This window comes from Triticum urartu, chromosome 1, assembly GCF_003073215.2.
Source record: "Triticum urartu cultivar G1812 chromosome 1, Tu2.1, whole genome shotgun sequence".
Classification (NCBI taxonomy): domain Eukaryota; kingdom Viridiplantae; phylum Streptophyta; class Magnoliopsida; order Poales; family Poaceae; genus Triticum; species Triticum urartu.
The window spans coordinates 48,740,623-48,762,762 of record NC_053022.1 but is presented as its reverse complement, the minus strand read 5'-3'; the positions used below and the strand labels follow the sequence as shown (position 1 = coordinate 48,762,762).

Sequence of the window (22,140 nt, the reverse complement as noted above, 5' to 3'; positions counted from 1 at the left end):
GTAAACATAAATTCAATGGCATGTACAATGAACCTGTGGCACTGGCAACTGTTAATTCACAGTATCGCCGACAGGGCGAAATGACAATCATACGCTTTTTGTTCCCATACATCCAAAATTATTACAAAATTTTGGAACTTCCTGAGACAAGTGATAACAGAAAAAGGAAAAATCATATGTGGATGGCCTTAGAATGGGTTTGCAAGCAAGCCTCCTTGAGGGCTTCGCTCACAGTGGGATGTGCATGGCATATTCGGGCAACATCCTCGCTGGATGCTCCATACTGTAGGGCAAGCACAGCTTCATGGATGATCTCTCCAGCATTCTGCGCCATTATGTGCACACCAAGAATCTTGTCGGTTTCCTTGTCAGCCACGACCTTAACCATCCCCTCGGCATCATCGATAGCCTTCGCACGGCTGTTTGCCATGAGCGGGAATTTGCCGACTCGGTAGGCAATTCCTGAGGCCTTCACCTGCTCCTCCGTCTTCCCAACGGATGCCACCTCCGGGTGTGTGTAGACCACACCAGGCACCAAGTCATAGTCGACGTGACCTTCCTTGCCAGCGAGGAACTCAACACATGCCACACCATCCTCTTCGGCTTTGTGGGCAAGCATGGGCCCAGGGATGGCATCGCCGATCGCATAAACTCCACTCACATTGGTCATGAACCGCTTATCGACGAGGATCCTGCCAGCCTTGTCCATCTCAACCCCAATGGCATCCAGCCCGAGCCCGGCAGTATATGGGGTCCTTCCAGCAGAGACGAGAACGATATCTGCTTCAAGAATGCTCTGCTCACCTCCAGCTGAAGGCTCAAGTGTTAGCTTCACCCCGTCTCCAGAGGTATCAACTCCGACCACCTTTGTCTTGAGCATAAACTTCATTTTCTGCTTCTGCAACATGCGCTGGAACTGCTTCCTGATTTCACCATCCATTGATGGGACTATGTCTGGAGCAAATTCAACAACAGTGACCTCTGTCCCAAGACGGTTCCAGACTGAACCCATTTCCAGGCCAATGTAACCAGCTCCAATGACAACCATTTTCTTTGGGATACCTGACAAGCACAGGGCGCCAGTAGATGAGACAATCTTCTTCTCATCAATTGTGATCCCAGGAAGTGATTTTACATCAGATCCAGTGGCAATGATGATGTTCTTTCCTTTGACAACAGTGTTGCCACCATCAACCAAATCAACCGATACTTCTGAAGGGGAAGTAAGTTTCCCAAAGCCTTTGACATATGTCACTTTGTTCTTCTTAAAGAGGCCTTCGATTCCTTTTGTTAACCCGGCCACGGCCTTGTCTTTCTGCGCCATCATGGCTGGGAGATCCACTTCCAGATTAGAGATTTTCACTCCATGGTGTGCAAAAGAAGTCTTTGCTTCATGGTACATATGAGAAGAGTGCAACAGAGCCTGGCAGATCAGAAGCATCAAAGAGAGTTAGAAGTGTTCCCAGTCACGTCTGCAAGGATATATAACCAACGTACATAATTCTCTAGGTGCACTAGTTCACATAGAAGAAATACATCAAATGTTTAGATTCCGGATAAAGGTGCTCATCTTATGCTAAGATTTCTAACAGCATAAAGCTTAGGAGCTATACAGATGATAGGCCTGAAAGAAAGATGTTGTAGACATATATATTAGTAATATCCAACCTTGCATTAGTGTGTCCAACTATGCTAGAGTTTGTATACAATTAAGAGTCCTTGTCTTGGGGTCAAATTATGTTGTTGACTTTGTATGTTAGGATATGGTTCCAGCTGCTACAAACTGGACTTGCTGTTCAGTGTAACCGACTTAGAATGTCTATATGAGAGATGTATCCCTATTGTAAGAGGGAAGCAGGAAATAAACTCTTTCCCTCCTACTCCCTCCGTTCGGAATTACTTGTCTCGGAAATGGATGTATCTAGAACTAAAATACATCTAGATACATCCATTTCTGCGACAAGTAATTCCGAACGGAGGGAGTAGTTGGCTAGTTGCTATCCCTACACAGCTAACTTATCTATCCATCCCAACCACGTCTCTTCCTAAGTCCTAACCAATCTTCCTACCTTATGAGAAGTTGAGTTACCGTGTAGATATTTATCTCGAACAAGAGTAAGTTTAGCTTGTATTGTATAGCCTAAATCATGTACATTGGACATGTAGGAAGGATAAACATGTAAGAAAGATGTTTCGCTCTCACGTGTAAAGATGAGACTTGATACTTTTGTTTTAGCAGGAACAGTATTCTGGTCAACTGTTTGGGGAAAAACTGCAGTAAACCCTTCACCATTTATGACGTACTATATTGTTAGCAAGGTAAAAAATAGACCCATTTAACTGATTGCAAATGAAGTCCTCGCAAGTGTACTGTATACAGAATTTATAAGGGTACAAAGTCTAACTGGAACAAGAATTAGCTATAAAGCAAACAAAATTAATCTACTCAGATGATGCTCACAAGTTGGAATAACAAATATTATGCCTTATTACCCAAGCTTAATGAAAACCAACCAAATCTCGCAGTGGAAGAAATTTACAAACACATAATAAAACTGAATTTGACGTAATTTTGATTCCGGGCCACAAAAGATACCGCATAAAGACCTCTAATCATGGCGGTAGATTGCAAAAGACCTCTAATCAAGGGATCTCAAACCCTAGCTGCATAGCCCAAAATGCTACCCCGCTGCAAGACCAGAGTTGATGCATCGCAAACAGGCGCTTCATAATCACATCAATCAATAAAAGTGACACCACATGAGCTACAACGAACGACAATAATCTACTCCCTCCGTCCCATAATATAAGAGCGTTTTTGGGTAATAGCCATGCATCACAGATCTAAAAACACTCGGCGTCACCTCTTATCGCACGGCGAATGAACGGGGCAGCAAACAAACGGAGAGGTCAATCACCTTGGAGGGGATGCAGCCGACGTTGAGGCAGGTGCCGCCGAGGGTGCCCCGCTTCTCGATGCAGGTGGTCTTGAGCCCCAGCTGCGCCGCCTTGATGGCCGCCACGTACCCTCCCGGCCCGCCGCCGACCACCACGACGTCGCTCTCCTCCGCCGCCGCCGCGTACGCCCTCCACGCGGACAGCGCCGCCGCCCTCCGCCTCGCCAGGATAGCCAGCGCCATCTTCCTCTGTTTCCTTTCTTCGACGGGAGAGAGGATGGGAAGCGTCGATGAAAGTTATTTGTTCTCTACCGGGCCCGGGCCGTACGTGGCGGGAATGTGTTTGTGTTGCCGCCGTACGTTGGGCCGAGAGGGATGTTGCTGGCTCACAGCCAACGCCCAATCCTGCAAAGGATGGATATGCCCTTGTAGACCTCACAAGTCAATTTATTTTGCTATCCCCACTTCTCTTTCAGAACCACTAGAAAAACATGACATGCTTCTCATTCAATCAATCTATTTCAACAGCGGCATTTTCGTAAATCTATCATTCTCAAGTTGAAATTTTGGAGTTATGCATGGTTTATTTACCATTAACTTCATCGCTGGGAACAAACATATCAAAAGCTCAAGATCTCTAGTTAGCAATATCTTTCAAAGTATCATTTGAGAACAACATCCATATGCATGGATCAACACTCTCTTCCGTGAAACGAAATGTTGATCGGAACAAAAGAACGATGGTCGCCGGTTGTTACAACCGTTACACACAAACTTCCCACCAACATAAAAATGCTGGATGCACACCACCACCACCACCATCACCACCACCACCACCACCACCAACAACAACAACAACAACAACGCTACCTAATCTATCACGTCCTTGCACAGCCCCTTGCTGACGCCGATTCAGAGTTATTCGCAGCATACCGCTTGAGATTCCTTCTGGAGCTTCTCCCACAAGCACATCATGAGCCTCGGGCTCTGATAGTGGGCGAGGACGTAATCAGAGTCGCATCCTTCGTTGTAGAACCGCTCATCGTTGGCGTAGTTCACTTGCTGACCACTGTCTTTGTATTGCTGGATCCATATTCCCATGGCCACATCCTCAAGTCTAAATAGCTGACGCAGCAAACGAGACCAATCAAGAGGTTTGTCATCAATGGGTAAGCACAAGAAGAAGTTTACGAATGTATTGCGAGATGATTTATCTTCGAACCTGAAGTGTTCGTTCTTGGTGACCTTGAACCACAAATTTAGCAACGTCCCTTGAAATTATGTATCCGGGACCATGAGCCCACGGCGGATATGTTTCAAGAGGCCATTCCTGTGTTCCTCAAGGGTAAGAAAAGCAGCCTAAGAATGAACGTGTGCAGGGCAGGGTAACTGGAAACATGCCGTACCTTTGGACTGATAAACCACTTGCTATCCTTGTCTCTGTGTGGTGAAGACTGGAAAGACATAAGACCATACAAGAGACCATGGGGGTTCGCCTTCTTCAGGCTAGAGATGACTTCATCGATCCTAACAAAAGCATCGTCATCTGTTTTCATGATGTACTTTGCAGGCATAATTTTGGTCTGCAAATTTGTAGACAAAATATAAGTTTATGTTGCCAGGATATGCATACATTACTAGATATAGGCTATAGCCCATATCTGGAATTTGAGAACGTGCTAAACCCATGGTGATTTCAGGTTTACTTAACACATACAAGAACATGCATAATAAGAAAACCACGACAAAGGTGTTTGTATCCAGTAAATACCATAAATTAATATACTGTGTGTTTTCCAAAAACCATGGTAATTTTGGAGTACTAAAAAAAATCTAGTTATGCCCTACAGAGAGCAAGGAAAATAAAGTTCGTATAAGCTGCAAACCAGAAAGAGAATACATACCCCAAACATACAAATTGCAACAGTCTTTAGAGTGATCAAGGTATAGTAGTCAACAAATGGCATAAACTGGATATCACCATACAGCTGAGCTTCTCTCCATAATTCCATATTGACCTGCTCATTCTTATGCTGCATTTGAGGCCAAAAAAATAACGATCACATTGGATGAAACCAGTACTAGGTCATAGTAACACTTGAGCACCTTATTTGTTATGGATGAAAAAAGAGCTTAAAAAATATTTGTTCCTTCAATTTAGCATTGTCGTGTTATTCTTCGCGGAAATTCACCTTGGTTACCCAGTGCTAATTTAACCTTCATCACTGCCATGAATAAAACAAAACCAAGGAAAAAGAAGATCTGCATTTTTGGGATATAGCTGGATTTTTAGTAATCTTTCGCCATTTTAAATTTTATCTGCAACAACTTAACTACTGAACAAGGTGCTAGCTGGATTGTTAAGGCTATATAAGCCCACTTCAAATGTAAGAGGTAGGAAACAGTAAATATATAAATGGCCTAATCTATTCATTGGTGCATTAGTATAACAAGAAGTTGTTAGTCCAATAAGAAGCAGTGTAAGGGTCTATTTGCATCTTAGGTCCAAAACATTCCTATACGGGATTGACTCCCCAAAATTATTCTATTATCTTCCCCTTCCTTTAAAACTTTTTCTCACATTAATCAGCGTTGAAGTAACTAAGTAAGCAACTACTCCCTCTGTCCCATAATGTAAGACGTTTTTTGACACTAGTGTAGTGTGAAAAAACGTCTTACACTATGGGACGGAGGGAGTAAGTGACAACCCATCTGTCAAAACGTGTGGATATAGTAACTAAACGTTCCTCAGTCCAAAACAAAAATTTATCAAGTTATCCAACACACTGTGATGTTGTTTCATCTAATATTCATTTTCAAGAAACATAGTCAGTCTCTCACAGAATGGTACCCTCTTGAATGGAATTGGTGTTCATGTACTACTACGTAGAAGTTAGTCTGTGTAGATATAATAACTGCCTACAGGAAACTGGAGAAATTAGGATTAGGAAGATCCAAGAAATAAGCAAGTGGCACTCAATCCAATAAGCAATCACAACTGAACAGAAATATTCCCCCGCCAAAAAAAAAACTGAACAGAAATATTGATGCAAAAGAAAGAACCTGAAAAACTGTAACTGCACTCAAGGCGATTGAAGTAAGCTTACAAGGCCAGTGAAAAACCGCACGGCTACTTCGCCTGAGCGGACAGACTCATATTGCATCCATGTTCGCCTCAAAGCCATCCGGCGCTTGAAGTTGTTTCCAGTAGAGAAAACACCAACAAGAAGAAAAATCCGCTTCTTTGGAACAGGTGGGGCCTTCAGAAGCTCAACACTAGCCATGTCTACATCTTCTGAAACTGGCAATCCATTAGCCAAGATTGATAGGAGCTCCAAATCCCCAGAGACCTTGACTCCTGCTACTGACCATGGCTCCAACCTCTATCAAAAACCTAACAGCATTCATAAGTATCCAATACCCATGAACATTTATGAATGCAATCTTATCACGTAGCGTAAGCTTACCTCTCTGTATGCAAACGATGTCTCGTGCCTCCCATTTACTGTCAAATGGAACCCCTCAGCACCAGCCCACAGTGTTGCTGTAAAAGGTTCTCCTTCGACAATTGCAGTACTGCCACTGAAATGTGCACGTCCTTTGAGCCTCTTTTCATCTTCAAGCTGGTTCGCACTAACATTCTGTGTGGTGTTGCTACTCCCCTGAATGTTATTCACACTCACTTGCTGATTGCAACGAACAAGGGCATCGACCGGACTGATCAAAAGAAAATTTTGTTTTATCATAACCACCAGAAACTATAAGAACAAGAAAAATATTACATAATTCAAATAATACATACAGATATATTTTTATTTGTTGAGGGAATGGCTAAATTATACCGGAGAGCCACTTAAGTCCTACATGGCATGGCATCCACATGGATGGTCAACGCAAGTACAAGACTGTCAACACAACTCCATGCAATCTACCATGGGCCCAAGCAAGCAACCATATAGTCAACAAAAGTCCAAGCAAGTCCTCGTGGTCAACAAGTCAAAGGAAGAGAAGAAAAATAAAAGACCAGGTCAAAAATGAAGGCAAACAAGCAAAGGAGCCCAGGCCCAAGAGGAAAGCCTTTATATGGTGATGGGCTCCCATGGGCCACAATTCCCCTCCTAGCCCACCATGAGCGCATGGACTCATGGACAAAAGATTACCTAGTTCTGCCCTTCCATGGTTCCACTTCCTTAGTTCAATGGTAACCTCGGTTAGTTGTCAAAGACCCCTAGCCTATAAATAGCCCCCATGGCATGCAACTCATTCACTCACACTTGAATAAATTCAAGAGGAGAGACACTTTGCCCTCAGAACCAAGGTTGAAGGAGGCCAGGGCCAGGTTTTGGAGTCCGAGGGACCTTTTAAGGCTCGGACTGTCGGGAGTTGTGGGACTTTGGAAGTGGCAACGTTCTAAATGTTCCGTGCGCAGAGCACTTCTCCCAACGGCTCTCTTCATAGGACGTAGGTCACCCTCCCACGAGGCGGCTGAACCTATTTAAAAAACATAGCCGTGTCACTTTGTCGGTGTACAATGACCTTCGCTATAAGGCCGTTGTACACAGCCCTAATTACATTTCTCTAACCACCCTACTAAGGATACACTAGCCAAAAGTTGTTTCCATAACAAGAACATCATTAATAATAAGACCCATGATAGAGCCATAAAAGGACGCTAGAACAAAACCATAACGTTCATTCGGCATATGGGATTACTGCACCTTTTGGTCATCACCACTGCAGCTACTCAAATAGCAAATCCAAGTCCTAAGGGCAATTAACATATTGCTTTTACCCAAAAATTATTTGGATATAGATATACTTAACCACGACCATCAACAACTAAAACCCCAACAAACAATGAAAATAAAGACTGTTCACTGGTAGCCTGGTACCAACTAAATCCGTCCATTTGGAAGCTGGCAGTAGAATATTCTGATCTACTGTCTGTTCAAAATGACATCAACCACCATTAGAGGCTGGTCGTGATAAATTTGCTGAGGACACAACATGGCATCTAACCGAGTTATTATGGCCCATTTGTCGATCGCTCTCATTGTTAGCATACATAATTATTGTGAATCTGTGTTATGATGAACTGAAGATCAACACAATGTTTAACTCAGGGATCCTAAATGCAGGCTATCATATCAAAAGTGGCGCCCGCATACTCTAGGATGATACCACAGAGAAATACTGCATTATCATCTTGCATAACCAGTCAAAATCTAACCACTAATATGCACTGATGCAACATACCAGTCTTTTATGTAATGTATTCCTTATAACAACCTAAGTTTAATAGCATGGCATAGCACAATGTTTAATAGCATGAGATAATCTCTGCATTGAGTAATATACCAACACACCCTGATATCTCTAGACGCATCAACTGAAAGCATGATAACTGGTGGTAAGAGCGTGCCTCAAGAGTTCAAATTTGCAGATCTCAGCAACACCGACGAAAAAGTATCACCTTAGTTGCCAACTGCTGTTGCTGCCGATGTGACCAAGCGGCGGGCACCGCTCCCACTCCCCCCAGCCGTCCTCACGGGTCCAAGAACTCTGCTCCACCACCATCCCAGAAGGCCCGAGGCTCACATTGAAGCACGCCACCACCTCGCCGCCTCCCCCCACCAACTCCGCCTGGAACCTGGCCGCCCCTTGCTTGGGCACCGCCACCACCGTCACCGCGGCGCCCTCCGCGAGCCCGCACGGGATCTTGACCCCACGGGCGCGCAGATCTCCATCCACGGACGCCCGGCAGCTCGCGTCGCGGGTCTCTTGGTTGCTGCCGGCTGCGACGGCGACGGTGAGGTTGCGCCAGGCGGCGGCCGCCTCGAGGACGCCCGCGGCGGTGCCCGGGATCGCATCGGAGCGGGAAAGGATGGGGCGGAGGAGGTGCCAGGAGAGGTGCGAGGTGGAGTTGGCGGGCGCCGGGTAAAGGCCCGAGAGCCCGGGGAGGGAGGGCAGGAGGTCGGCGACTGAACCGGCGGGGTAGGTGGCGGGCTGGTGGGTGGTGAGGGGGGACGGCGAGAGGAGGAAGAGCAGGGCGGCGAGGGAGACTATGAGGATCACGCCGGAGCAATTCCTCATCGGAGCGACTAGGACTAGTCCACAGAGTTAGGGGAGACCTCACGCTCCATAGTTTGAGCTCGTGTGTGTACGGCGTAATAAACGGCGCCTGCTCTAAACTGTTAAACTGTTATAGACTGATAAGTGAGTTTAGATAGGACTAGCAAAAATGTCCGTGCGTTGCAACGGGAGAAACAAATCCTTACACTTCCCTACTGACCCTCTGCATTACCACTTCTTTCCCTTCGCCATCATTGTTCATGGTGGTCTTGTTGTGCGCATATTCATAACAAACATGATCAATCCCAAGACGATGAGCTTGATCATCATATTTGAACATGATGTTTCAACAGCCCCTTCCCGTGCCGACTTGTAATTTTGCGAACTTGTAATGATGGTGAGTTATTTTCTCAACTGCACTTGATGCATGCACCATCACCACACCCATGCTCCCTAGCACAACGCATGTGTTTTGCAACGGTGAAAACACTGATTCATATGATCCACAATTGGTCTGGTCAAGGAACTGCCCCGCTACACAGTTATCATCAAATTTAAGGATAATGTGGTCTAACATTAAATGTAAGTTTATGAATAAGTTCAGGTTCAGACATTTCATGAAGCATCTCAAAGAAATCTAGCAAGTGTGAATTAATTGTCTCAAAATAATTTTGTACTTGACTAAACATATGTTTACGATATCAAAACAAAATATGGAACATCATTTGAATCAATTTTAATTCAGAGTACAAATTTTAGAATAAATATTATGTAAATCTTTTTAACTTTATAGTTGATCTCCGGTCAGTTGCATGACACATTTTGTACATGAATATGAATAAATATGGTTATGATATCAAAAAAAAATATGGAACATCGTTTGGATCAAAAGCAAAATAGCAATTCAAAAAATAAAGAATCTTTTTAATTGACCTAAAATATTAGGTAAATCTTACGCATATGTGACAACCTGAATCCAATGGACTTCCATCTTCCTTCAGACTTCACACCACCTAACACAAATTCATCACCTTCGTTCCTGCTCATGGATAATTATTTCCTTCCTTGCTCTTTTATTACGTGGCCTCGCGCCTCTTTAAATCCAAATTCATCACATTCGTTCCTGCTCATGGATAATTATTTCCTTCCTTGCTTGGATTAAATCTCGTTGAATTAGCCAATGGCAGGGAGGCCCCAACACTCCTCCTCATGCATTAATTCCTTCCTGACTCATTTTGTGGCCTCCCTTCCTTAAATCTCATTTAATTAGTCCACGAATCAAGGCCTTCCGTTCCTGACTAATTCCTTCCTGGAAGGTAATTATGTGTTTCCATACACCTCATATTGCTCCTGAGCCAGCTTGTTACCTAGGCCACTTGCGGACATATTTAAACAGAAGTGATTCAATATATGTGGGCGAGGTGGGATTATTTACTTTTTTTATGCTATCTCGCATATGTATAAATATATATATATATTCCCTCTTTAATAAGACACATCAGTGGTTTGGCCCTGTGGCTAGAGATTGCAACCCCAAAGTTGCTGGTCGTGTGTTCAACTCTTGTGCGTGCCATTTTGCCATTTTTTTTTTTATTTTTCCAGCAGCTGCGTGTGGCCTATGAAAAAAAACAATTAACATGAGGTGATATTATTTGTTAAGAAAACCAAGCGAAGATAAATAACATAGGCCAATCTAGTTCAGTTGGATGGTGCTAGAGGTATTGCATGGAAGGTTGCGAGTTCAAATTCTATCGCAAGCATGCATGCTTTATCACAAGCATGTATTTTTTACCTCCGTGCGTTATACTGAAGATGGGCCAACGTACAGCCAAAAGGCCTAAGTGTTTTTTCCTCCCTGAGTTGCAAGCTGGGCCTTTTTTCCGGAATTCCCTATTCGCCGCTTACTGCGGCAAGTAGTCGCCGCTTCGCATAGGGGCGCAGATCAACCTGGGCCAGCCCATTTGAGTGGTTTCGCTTCGCGAGACTAAAAAACCGCAAAAAATGATCTCGCTAGGAATCGAACCCACGACCTACAGAAGGGGTACACGCCGAGGTGGCCACAACGACTGACTCGTTTTTTTCCTAAAGAAACTAAAGAAACTAAGAAACTAAGAGGGACGACAAAACCTAAAACCAGTTCGCGAATATATACCAAAACACTTTTTTTTCCTTCTACTGGTTCTTTCTGGTTTTTCTTCACAGTCTTATTCTGTTCTATTATTTCTCGTTTTCTATGTTTTTTCTTTTTTAATATTTTCCTTTTTCTTTTTAAGCTTTTCAAAAAGTTCAAATATGGTTCAGAATTTTCAAAAATGTTCTTTTTGTAAAAAATTGTTCATATTTCAAAATTGTTCTCTATTTTTAAAATGTTCTTTTTTCCTCCCTGCGTTGCAAGCTGGGCCAACGTACGGAGGACCAAGTTTTAATCATACCGGCAGGATCGTAATGTTTTTGACCTACAGGAATAGTACCACCTCGAATAAGTTTTAAAATTCAAAGTGAAAGCGTAAAATAACAGGAAGAAGCGCATTATGACGGTGAACCCACGGAGTCAATCCGTGCTTTATTATTAGGGAGAGATTAAATGGGATGTTTTATTAGAGAGAGAGAAAATCACATCGTCCAAAGAGTGGCTCCCCTGAATTTTTTTTACCTACACCCCTTGTTTCTACTAAATATAAGATGTTTTGACAGTTAGGTTTACCATCAATTCAGAAACTCAATTAAAATATAGTACTTTCATCATTTTTTGAACTAACTAACATTGTTAAATGGCACATGAAATGTCAATTACCGTTGATAGCATATGACCAAATTTTAACCCTTCTTCTCCAGTCTCCAGTCTAACACTGCAACCCAGCTAGCCCAGCAAGGCAAACTCAGCACCAGAAGCGCCTCAAGCATGTCGTCTTTTTCCTCAGGCAGTCGTGTGGCAAATAGCACGGTCGCGCCATGCCACCTTGTGCTTCCCTCCCTTGTTGACCAATCGAGTTGTTTCTCAGCACCAACGTGATCACTAGGATGACCATTCCATGGCTGACTCATGCGCCATGATCATGCACTAACCGTGACAAAATTGAGCTCGCAAGCTATACCGATATTGGCTTCATCGATGGTGTCTATCACCTGGAGCAACCCTATCCACCCCCTCCCGATTGTTGCGATCAAGCCGCTCGATGACGCTTTCCACCCCCCTTCCAAGTCTCTACCTCTTTGTTGTCCCAAGCACTGAGTTTGACACCTAGAGCACGCATGTTGCCATCCTCACCATAGCACACGGCCTTCCTCGACCCAACCACAATGTCTCGGAGATTCTCCTCATCCTCCTTGGTATTCTTGTCGAAGGAATCGGCGAGTGAACCCTCCATTCAATCACGCCATGGCCGTCTTACTCACCTCTGGTCAACCACCATCGCACCCCAATCTCCTCCTCCAGTGGCCCTAGCTTCTTCTTTTATGTTTCTGTAATTGCATCTAGCACTCCTTATAGGTTTTGGTTGATTTTGTCAAAAGTGATCAAGGAACTAATATGTATTTAAGTGCATACAGAGGTATTAGACCCTAAGGATTTTGGTTTAACCAAGGATTGTGACCCGTAAAATGTTATGGAAATATTGGAGGCTTCGGTGCACCCTTTGATGAATTAGCCGAAGAACTAGAACGTGAAGAGTTAGCTAGTTTATAGTTTCTTTATTATTCTCTGAGTCAATAGGGAAAAATGTGCTATTGACAGGGTCCAAGTGTTACTAAGATAGTGTGTCTTCAGTTGTGCTTAATGGAACCAATTTCTTCAGAGTTGAAGACTTGGAAATCTCCTTTTCAGGCAAAGTCTTCAAGCTTGCGTGTTGAAGGTGATTCTTCAGTACATGTGGGTTTGAATTCTTCGTTGAGGAGTTAGGGAACCTGTTGTAAGTTTATCCTACCGTGGGGAATTTGAGAGTTCAAATTTCTGACCGTTGAGACAGATTGCAACAGCATGTTGGTGGGCACATCCCATCTAACTATCGCTTCGGCCCTCGGGTTGCGACCCCGACTATAAATAGCCCTTGCCGACTATAAATAGCCCTTGCCTCCACAATAAGTTGGTTGGTTGCTCAACCTGTTTCGAAACAAGTTGTCTAAGCACCCCGTCCTTTCTAAGAATTCGAGTGAATCCTAAGTGGGGGAAAACCCAGAGCCTAAAAACCTAAGTGGTTAAGCATCGTTGAAGAAACTGATTGTAGTTCACTGAAGACTTGTTACTGTTGAAGATTGTGCATCTTCCATGCAGTTAGGTGTTCCCAGAACCTTCAACATGTGGACTAACCGAAGAACAAATTTATGAAAGTTTGGAGGTCGCCTTGAAGATCCGCCACGCATGATTCGGTGAGGTCTAAGTGATCTTAGCTCAAGGAGAATAGGGGGGGAGTCTTCTGTGTCTTCGGAAATCTGTCTCAGCCCCTACAACTAGGCGCAGAGTTGTATCAACAAATCCATTGTCTTCATTATGCTTACAAGTTATAATTTCTGAAGGAAATATGCCCTAGAGGCAATAATAAAGTTGTTATTTATATTTCCTTATATCATGATAAATGTTTATTATTCATGCTAGAATTGTATTAACCGGAAACTTAGTACATGTGTGAATACATAGACAAACAGAGTGTCACTAGTTTGCTTCTGAAAGTGCATTATATCGACTAGAGGGGGGTGAATAGGCGATTTTTATGAAAGTCTTCAATACATGGGAGTTTTGGAGACAAACGATAGAAATGAACCTATAACCATGCACCGGAAGGTAGACTACCCTAGACAAGCCATAGTCAAGTATTCAATGAAGTGAAAGCACAAAGACTAACAGCAGCTAGGCAGTACGGATCAGGATGGAAGATAATATGAAACCGATCTGAACAAACAGTCACACAGTGAAGACAAATGGACAATGCAAATAGGCAATGACTTCACAAGGACCAACTGTAAATAAAGAGATGGGAAGGATAGAACCAGTGAGCTTGGTGAAGACAAAGATTTGGTAGACCAGTTCCAACTGCTATGACAGTTGTACGTCTGGTTAGGGCGGCTAGGTATTTAAACCTGAGGACACACAGTCTCGGACACCCAGTCCTGAACACGGAGCTCAGGACACTCAGTCCTCACCGTATTCCCCTTGAGCTAAGGTCACACAGACCTCGCCCAATCACTCTGGTAAGTCTTCAAGGTAGACTTCCAAACCTTCACAGACTTCGTTCACCAGCGATCCACAATGACTCTTGGATGCTCAGAACGCGACGCCTAACCGGCTGGAGGATTCACAGTCCTCAAGTGTAATAAGTCTTCAGATCACACAGACAGGAGGACTTCAGTGATGCCTAACACTCTTTGGCTCTGGGTGGTTAGGGCTTTATCCTCGCAAGGAATTCTCTCTCAAAGGCTTCGAGGTGGGTTGCTCTCAAACGACAAAAGCCGTGTACTAACTCTGAGCAGCCAACCGTTTATGGTTGTAGGGGGTGGGCTATTTATAGCCACTAGGCAACCCGACCTGATTTGTCCGAAATGATCTTGGGTCACTAAGGAACTGACATGTGTTTCAATCGTCAGATTTCAAACACACACGACAACTTTACTTGGGCTACAAGCAAAGCTGACTTATCCAACTCTGGACAAGATTTGCTCTCATAGTCTTCACTCGAAGACATAGGATTTTGGTTAAGCATCACTTCAGTCATTCTGACTGGTTCTCTTGGACCCCACTTAACAGTACGGTGGTTCCTATGACTCAACAAGGAAAAGCACAGAACGACGAAACAACTAAGTCTTCGTGCTCCATAGTCTTCACACAATGTCTTCTCTTGTCATAAACTTCAATGTGAATACCTTCACATACCACCTTTGTCTTCAATGTCTTCATACATTTTTAGGGGTCATCTCCGGTTGGTAAACTGAATCAGTGAGGGACTACTACCTGTGTTATCCTGCAATTCTCACAAACACATTAGTCCCTCAACTAGGTTTGTCATCAATACTCCAAAACCAACTAGGGGTGGCACTAGATGCACTTACAATCTCCCCCTTTTTGGTGATTGATGACAAACTGGTTGAAGTTTTCAACGGGGATAAAGTATGTGAAATTGTAAAGGATTTAAGTATTGTCTTCGGAAGTACCAGAAAGGCTCCCCTGAAGATGTGCATATAAGTATTTTGCTTTTGAATGCAAATGCACATGGCAGGTTGTACTTGCGGAGCTCCTCTTTTACTTATGAAGACAATTCATCATACATGAAAGGATATATATCGAAGATAATGACATGCATAATAAAAAATGGATGTCTGCAAAATGACTTCATGCGGAATTTATCGTCGCACATGCAGAATTTATCATCGCATCACATAGTGTCGAAAAAGGTAGCAGATGACCATCAAGTTTAAGTGTTACAACTCAAAACGAACCAAATGTTTCAAAAACGAGAATTGTAAGCACTTGGCAAAAGTGGCAAAAAGTAAAGCAACCACCCATATGGACCCGCTTGAAGACTATCAACTCATATGCTTCTCCCCCTTTTGTCAGTAATGACCAAAAAGGTTTGAAAACATAAAGCTTCTACTCGTTCCCATGAGGAGTAGGCGAAGCAGCAGGGTCATCGTTGAGGTCCGGTGGTGCAGAAGAACTTGGTGCAGTGTCGAGACGCACTGAAGGTGGAGGTGGTGAAGTGGCATCATCTTGATCATCGATAACTCTGGCATTCACTGTTGCAGCTGAGGAAGAATAGTCAGAGTCTTCAAGGGAGGGAGTCCGACGCAAGTGAGCATTCCTTGGAGGAGTGGAGTCAAACTTGAATCTTTCTGTGAAGCCATCGTCTTGAAGATCTTCTTCAGCGGTGAGCAAAGTCAAACTCTTCCAAGACCTCCGACATGTTTCATGTGTGACAAAGGCATTCTCGGTAGCAAGATTTCGAATGCGATTGACATCCACCAAGAGGCTTTGCATATGACGCTTAAGCCAGTCATGATGCTTATCCTGTTTCTGATGTAGCGCGACGAGAAGCTCTCGGTCATTGAGAACACGAGATCACTTCCGAGGCCTTTGGGCAATGGTGCTTCTAGTGGCGTCAGTTTGGGCGCGAGGGGCACGTGTGTTACCAGCCAAGGGATAAACACGAGAGACTGCCTGAACTCCTTCAATGGGCTGGGTGAAGCTTTGACGATCAACATTGTGAAGATAGATTGGATCCTTAGCGGGCTCTGGGTAAATAGCTTCAACAGACAGATCAACCTCTGGCAAGAATACAAGATGATTGCGCGGAGACGGCTGATAGTTGAAGGCAGAGTGAAGCTTGATAAGGCGCATTACCCATGGAGCATAGAACTTCAGACCAAAAATGTCGGAGCCAGATGCAGCCAACTGCCTGATGAAGAAGTCTTGAGCATTGAAGCTTATGCCATTGAAGATATAGAAAACCAAAGTCTTCATTGCTCCTTCAAACTTCGCTGCAGATGAATGTCATTTGACAGGCCATAGAGTCTTTCTGATGATATGATAAATGGTGCGGGGCAGATACTCTAGGTCTTCAACAAAGAATTCGGTTGGGTATTCAGTGTCGTGAGGCAAAGGCTTCATCATGCTCACAATTTGGCTCATGTTGGGTTATGGCTTCTGGAAAATGCTCTCCAAAGCATTCTGGTGTTGGTGACAACCTGGTTCATAGTATTCACCAGGAGTGGGCAGGGTTGTGAGCTCAATGATGTCTTGAGCTTTAGCTTCATGATGAACATCTCCTGTCATCCACTCAAGGATCCAAATCTTCGGATCCCTGTTGTATCCACGAATGTGGAGGGTAGCATAGAATTGAAGCAAAAGTTCTTCATTCCAGTGTTCCTTGGCAGTCACAAAATTAAGCAGACCCGCATCACAGAGGCAGTCAAGGGCTTCTTCAAGGCATGGCAGTCCAGAAATTGCTTCACAATCAAGATGCGTGTGAGGGAAGATGCGTCCCTGATTGTACAAGATGCATGAATAATAGCTTCGCTGCTGGTAGCTCCAGAATCGGTCCGAAGAGATTCTTGGCCTTGTGTAGGGGTTCTTGGCACTGTTGAAGAATGTGTTGTGTGCCTTGAATCCATTCAGATTAAATGATCCTGGTGAAGTTGCAGTACATGGAAACCGTGGTAGCCTTGGCTTTGGCTTCTGGACCTGAGGCATGTGCTCCACATGATAGGCAAACTGAGGTCCGGGAGCAGGCGGAGGAACCAGGATTGGCCATCGGACGGTAACAAGCTATCCACGATCATATGCTTGATCGATGGTGTGTGTGGCCTTGGAGGAGGTACAGGAGCAGAGGCATTGGCTTCAGGCAGCAGATTTGCTTCGGGTGCTACATTGGCTTCAGGTGCATTCACTTCTGGCACCACATTAGCTTCAGGCGCCACATTAGCTTCAGCCATGAAAACGTCATTGGCTTCAGTCTTGATGTTGGTGGCCGCCTCAGTATTGGTAACCTCCACTTCAGGAGCTGGAGGGTCGAACACGTTCTCCTCGAGAACAACTTCAGGGTTGGACGGGGTGTACCAAAACGTTCTTCTTCTCTTGGTTCTTCTTCATGGTCATCGGTTGATGCAGTCGGAATATCTTCAGCTGTTTTGGCTTTAGATTCAGGAATGTTCACAGTAGGAGAGGCTTCAGGAAAGACTTCGCGTTAAACGGATTGGCGCTCTTCTCCTTCTGGAACACTTGACAATGTGACCTGTGGCCTTGGTCCTTTGCGAAGCCTGCGAAATGCTGGCGACGCCTGTGGAGATGGAGTTGGTTGGGCCTCAAAGTCTTCACTATCAATCACCGGAGTGGTGACCTGTGGTGGGGGAGTGACTGGTGTTTCTTCAGCACGAGGGGATTCTTGAGGGTGATCAACCCATGAGTCATCCTGAGCAATTGGCGTCAATGGACGACCAATGCTGATGAGTTCGCTGTTCGTGAGAACAGGCGATGATACCAAATTATGCTCGATCTGAGGAAGGACTTCATCATCTTCAAAATTGTCGTGAGGACCAATGTCTTCAGCTACGGTGGGGTCAACAGCTGGATTCTCTTCAGCTTTAGGAGCCTCTGTGAAAGCAGGCTCATGAACTACCAAACGACGTTCTCGATGTGCAGAGGAAGGACGAGCAATAGAAATTGGCTCGACAACAAGGGGCTCTGTGGAAGCAGCCCGGTCTCTCTTCTTTGTTTTTCTTTTCTTGATTGGGGGAGCATCATCAGTGGTGTCTTTGGTCTTGCGCTTTCTGGCTTCGGCTTCAGCTGCTCTAGTTTTCTTGAATTATGAAGCCAATGTGGGGACCTTAGGCTTCGAGCCTGTCATACTGGCTGGGAAGACAATGCGAGGTTCTTCCTGCCTTGATGCTTCTGGTTCAGCCACAATTGGCTTCTTCTTCTTCTTGGCAGCCATTCTGGCGTCGATGTCTGGTCGCCCCAAAGCCTTGCGCTTTTCAGCTTCATTGTAGCCTTGAACACATTTGGCAGCAAGATTCTTCATGCGCTCACGATAACCTTTTGCTTCTTCTCGTTTCTTGTGGAATGCCTCCTTGAGCTCATGCATTATGACCTTGAAGTTTTGAATGTCTTCAACATTGAGCTTGGCCGTGTGCCTCTTGAACTGAGCCTTTTCATAATCGATCTTATACTTCAGCTCAACAATTTTCTGAGCAAGAGCCAGCTCAGGAGCAATGGCTCCATGGAAGGAGATGCTGAGGCCAATTGGAAGCTGAAGATCATCAAAACGGACATCTGGGCTGTCAGACCACTCATCAATAAACTTGTATAAGATTTCCACATCAAAGAGGGGAAGAGCATTGAATATTTTTGCCTCTTGCTTGCTCTTTATCAACTGCTCAAGAGCATCATTGGCAAGATCATCATCGCTGGACAGATCAATGGCGTCATTCTCGTTTCTCAAAACAGTAGCAGGGGTCAGTGCGTGACCAGTGGGTTGCATGGGATTTTTCAACTTGGCAGACTTGGAGATGCGTGAGAGATCTTCAGACTGCACACTGGCTTCAGGAGGTGCAGTGGCCAGAGGCTTCGCCCGTGAGACCTTTGGTGCAGAGGGGGGCTTTGAAGCCTTTGGTTTCTATTGCTTCACAGGCTTCGGAGGTGCAGGCGCTTCATCAGAATCAGATTCATCTGCAGAGTGGTCCACGGCTGCCCCTTGAACCTGAATGTGAGTGATGAGACCTTCTAAGTTCTAGAAGGGCCCAATAAGATTGGGTTCAGCTTCGCGTGTGCCATCAGCTCGTGGTGCAGAGGGGCCTGGGTTGAAGTCTAATCCCAAACTTCTTGTTTTCCTTGGTCGAGTTCTTTGCAGCCTGATAGTTGCGCTTGAACAGACTATCTTCACGACACCATAACAGAGAGGATGGGTCGGCATTAGCAGGCTGAGGTCCACGAATCATGCAGGGGTAGAAGCCTTGAGCAATAGCTTCGGACTTCGACTTGGGCTGAAGACCTTTGTAAATTATATCTCCCCAGGGGCCCTTTAAGGCATTCTTCTCAGCATACTCCTTGGTGACGAATCTGTACTTGAACCATTCCTCTGCCCAATGTCTTCGAATCCATTGGATTCGGTTCTTGCGTTCTCCATAGGTTTCTTCTGGATCTGACTTGTATAACTCATAGAGATCCGGTGGTAGGTCCTTAGCAGTGTTTCCACGGTGTTGTCTGCCGCCCTTCCTGACTGATTTTTGAAGTTTAGACTGAAAGGCTTCAATATTGTCGAAGTTTTCCGTCTACTGGTCAGACAGGAACTGGCTTCAGGAGAATTTATGTGACGTTGTAAGAACTCTGCAAATGAATGCAGACTATGAGAACCAAGGGATTCTCCCACGGACATGTACCTGTGACAGCATTAGAGATGCGAGGGAAGGGGAAGAGGTCATATGCATTCTTAGAAGATTTTGAAGATATATCAGTTTAGAAGACATTGACCTCATAGTGCGAAGACATTCACTCATATGTAGAGAGTTGGTTCCAGATTTGTACGAATCCACGGATAAGTATAAGTGAGTAATCTAACTACTTTATGAAGCATAAGTGAACATACTAGGCATGCTATGAGATGCAGAATGAGATAGATCCAACTTATAGGAACAGAAACCACTTGTGGTTGAAAATGGATGAATCTATCGGATCAAAAATACTATAAAAAAGGTTTTATTTACCACACGAGGAACTGCTAGACGGAGTGGGAGAGGAGGCCGAGCAGTTCGATCTTCCGTGCCCTAACTTGGCGACGGAGGACACCTACGGCGACGATGGAGAAGACGATGTCCACGGCCGGCATGAGGACGGCGTCGGTGAGGTCGCGGCAGCTAAGCGCTTCGTCGCCAGCGTCGTCGAGGGCTAGCGGTGGCGCTAGGGTTTGTGCGAGAGTGGAAGAAGAGATAATGACTGGGATGAGGCGTGTATTTATAGGGACAGGGACGACACAATGTTATTACACAGGTGCCCCTGGCGGTTCACATCTGAAGGACACGTGGTGATCATGCAACACATTGGAGGTTGTTCCATGTTCCCACGCACACCTGGATTGTCGGGTGGTCGTTCCCACTTCTTCGGGTTTTAGGTAAAAAGGATTGAGCATTGAAAACAGATTAATGTTTGTCTCTGTGTCTTCTGCTGACAAGGACGCAGAGAAGACGTTTTGACAGTTTCAATAGAATGCATATGATTTGGATAGATAGACTTAAGACGGGAGCATAGAAAGGTCAGGGTCCGATCACATTCACTTAGTTCAAAAGATTCAACTAGAAGACATAGCTATAAGTGAATACTGTAGAGGACAGAAACCAAATCAGTACATTGAAGATAAACATGAAGCTGATACGTCAACTTTGCATCATGCTTTTATATCGATATTTATTGCATTATGGACTGTTATTTCACTTTATGTCACAATACTTATGGCTATTCTCTCTTATTTTACAAGGTTTACATAAAGAGGGAGAATGCCGATAGCTGGAATTCTGGTCTGGAAAAGGAGCAAATATTAGAGACCTATTCTACACAACTCCAAAAGTCCTGAAACTCCACGGAACGTCTTAAAAGAAATAAAGAAAAATCCACACCAAAGATGAAGGCCAGGGGGCCCACACCCTCCTCACGAGGGTGGGGGGCGCCCCCGCCCCTAGGGCGCGCCCCCTATCTCGTGGGCCCCCTGGTGGCTCTCTGATGCCTATCTTCTCCTATATGAGGTCTTTCGATGAGAAAAAATAGGAGGGAACTTTTCGGGACGAGACTCCACCGCCACGAGGCGGAACCTTGGCGGATCCAATCTAGAGCTCTGGCAGAGCTGTTCTGCCGGGGATACTTCCTTCCCGGAGGGGGAAATCATCACCATCATCATCACCAACGCTCCTCTCATCGGGAGAGGGCAATCTCCATCAACATCTTCACCAGCACCATCTGATCTCCAAACCCTAGTTCATCTCTTGCATCCAATTCTTGTCTCAAAGTCCGGGATTGGTGCTAGTAGGTTGCTAGTAGTGTTGATTACTCCTTGTAGTTGATGCTAGTTGGTTTAATTGGTGGAAGATCATATGTTCAGATCCTATATGCATATTATTACCCCTCTGATTATGAACATGAATATGCTTTGTGAGTAATTACGTTCGTTCCTGAGGACAAGGGAGAAGTCTTGCTATGAGTAGTCATGTGAATTTGGTATTCGTTTGATATTTTGATAAGATGTATGTTGTCTAGCCTCTAGTGGTGTTATGTGAGCGTCGACTACATAACACTTCACCATTATTTGGGCCTAGAGGAAGGCATTGGGAAGTAATAAGTAGATGATGGGTTGCTAGAGTGATAGAAGCTTAAACCCTAGTTTATGCGTTGCTTCGAAAGGGGCTGATTTGGATCCATATGTTTCATGCTATGGTTAGGTTTACCTTAATACTTTTGTTGTAGTTGCGCATGCTTGCAATAGAGGTTAATCATAAGTGGGACGCTTGTTCAAGTAAGAACATCACCCAAGCACCGGTCCACCCACATATCAAATTATCAAAGTATCGAACATGAATCATATGAACATGATGAAAACTGGCTTGACGATATTCCTATATGTCCTCGGGAGCGCTTTTTCCTATTATAAGAGTTTGTTCCGGCTTGTCCTTTGCTACAAAAGGATTGGGCCACCTTGCTGCACTT

The 22,140-nt window shown here is 44.6% G+C and overlaps 2 protein-coding genes across 2 annotated transcripts; both read right to left on the bottom strand.

The window, feature by feature from the left end:
- Positions 1-23: 23 nt before the first annotated feature.
- Positions 24-3,241, bottom strand: LOC125546125 (dihydrolipoyl dehydrogenase, mitochondrial-like). Its single transcript, XM_048710284.1, has 2 exons — positions 2,919-3,241; positions 24-1,423 (listed from the first exon to the last, which is right to left on the bottom strand). The coding sequence occupies exons 1-2, from the start codon at positions 3,138-3,140 to the stop codon at positions 173-175; spliced, it is 1,473 nt and encodes a 490-aa protein (XP_048566241.1). The 5' UTR covers positions 3,141-3,241; the 3' UTR covers positions 24-172.
- A 276-nt stretch (positions 3,242-3,517) lies between these two features.
- LOC125546121 (hydroxyproline O-galactosyltransferase GALT3) lies at positions 3,518-9,064 on the bottom strand. Its single transcript, XM_048710269.1, has 7 exons — positions 8,371-9,064; positions 6,365-6,614; positions 6,005-6,280; positions 4,802-4,930; positions 4,304-4,480; positions 4,120-4,227; positions 3,518-4,022 (listed from the first exon to the last, which is right to left on the bottom strand). The coding sequence occupies exons 1-7, from the start codon at positions 8,988-8,990 to the stop codon at positions 3,816-3,818; spliced, it is 1,767 nt and encodes a 588-aa protein (XP_048566226.1). The 5' UTR covers positions 8,991-9,064; the 3' UTR covers positions 3,518-3,815.
- Positions 9,065-22,140: the final 13,076 nt, after the last annotated feature.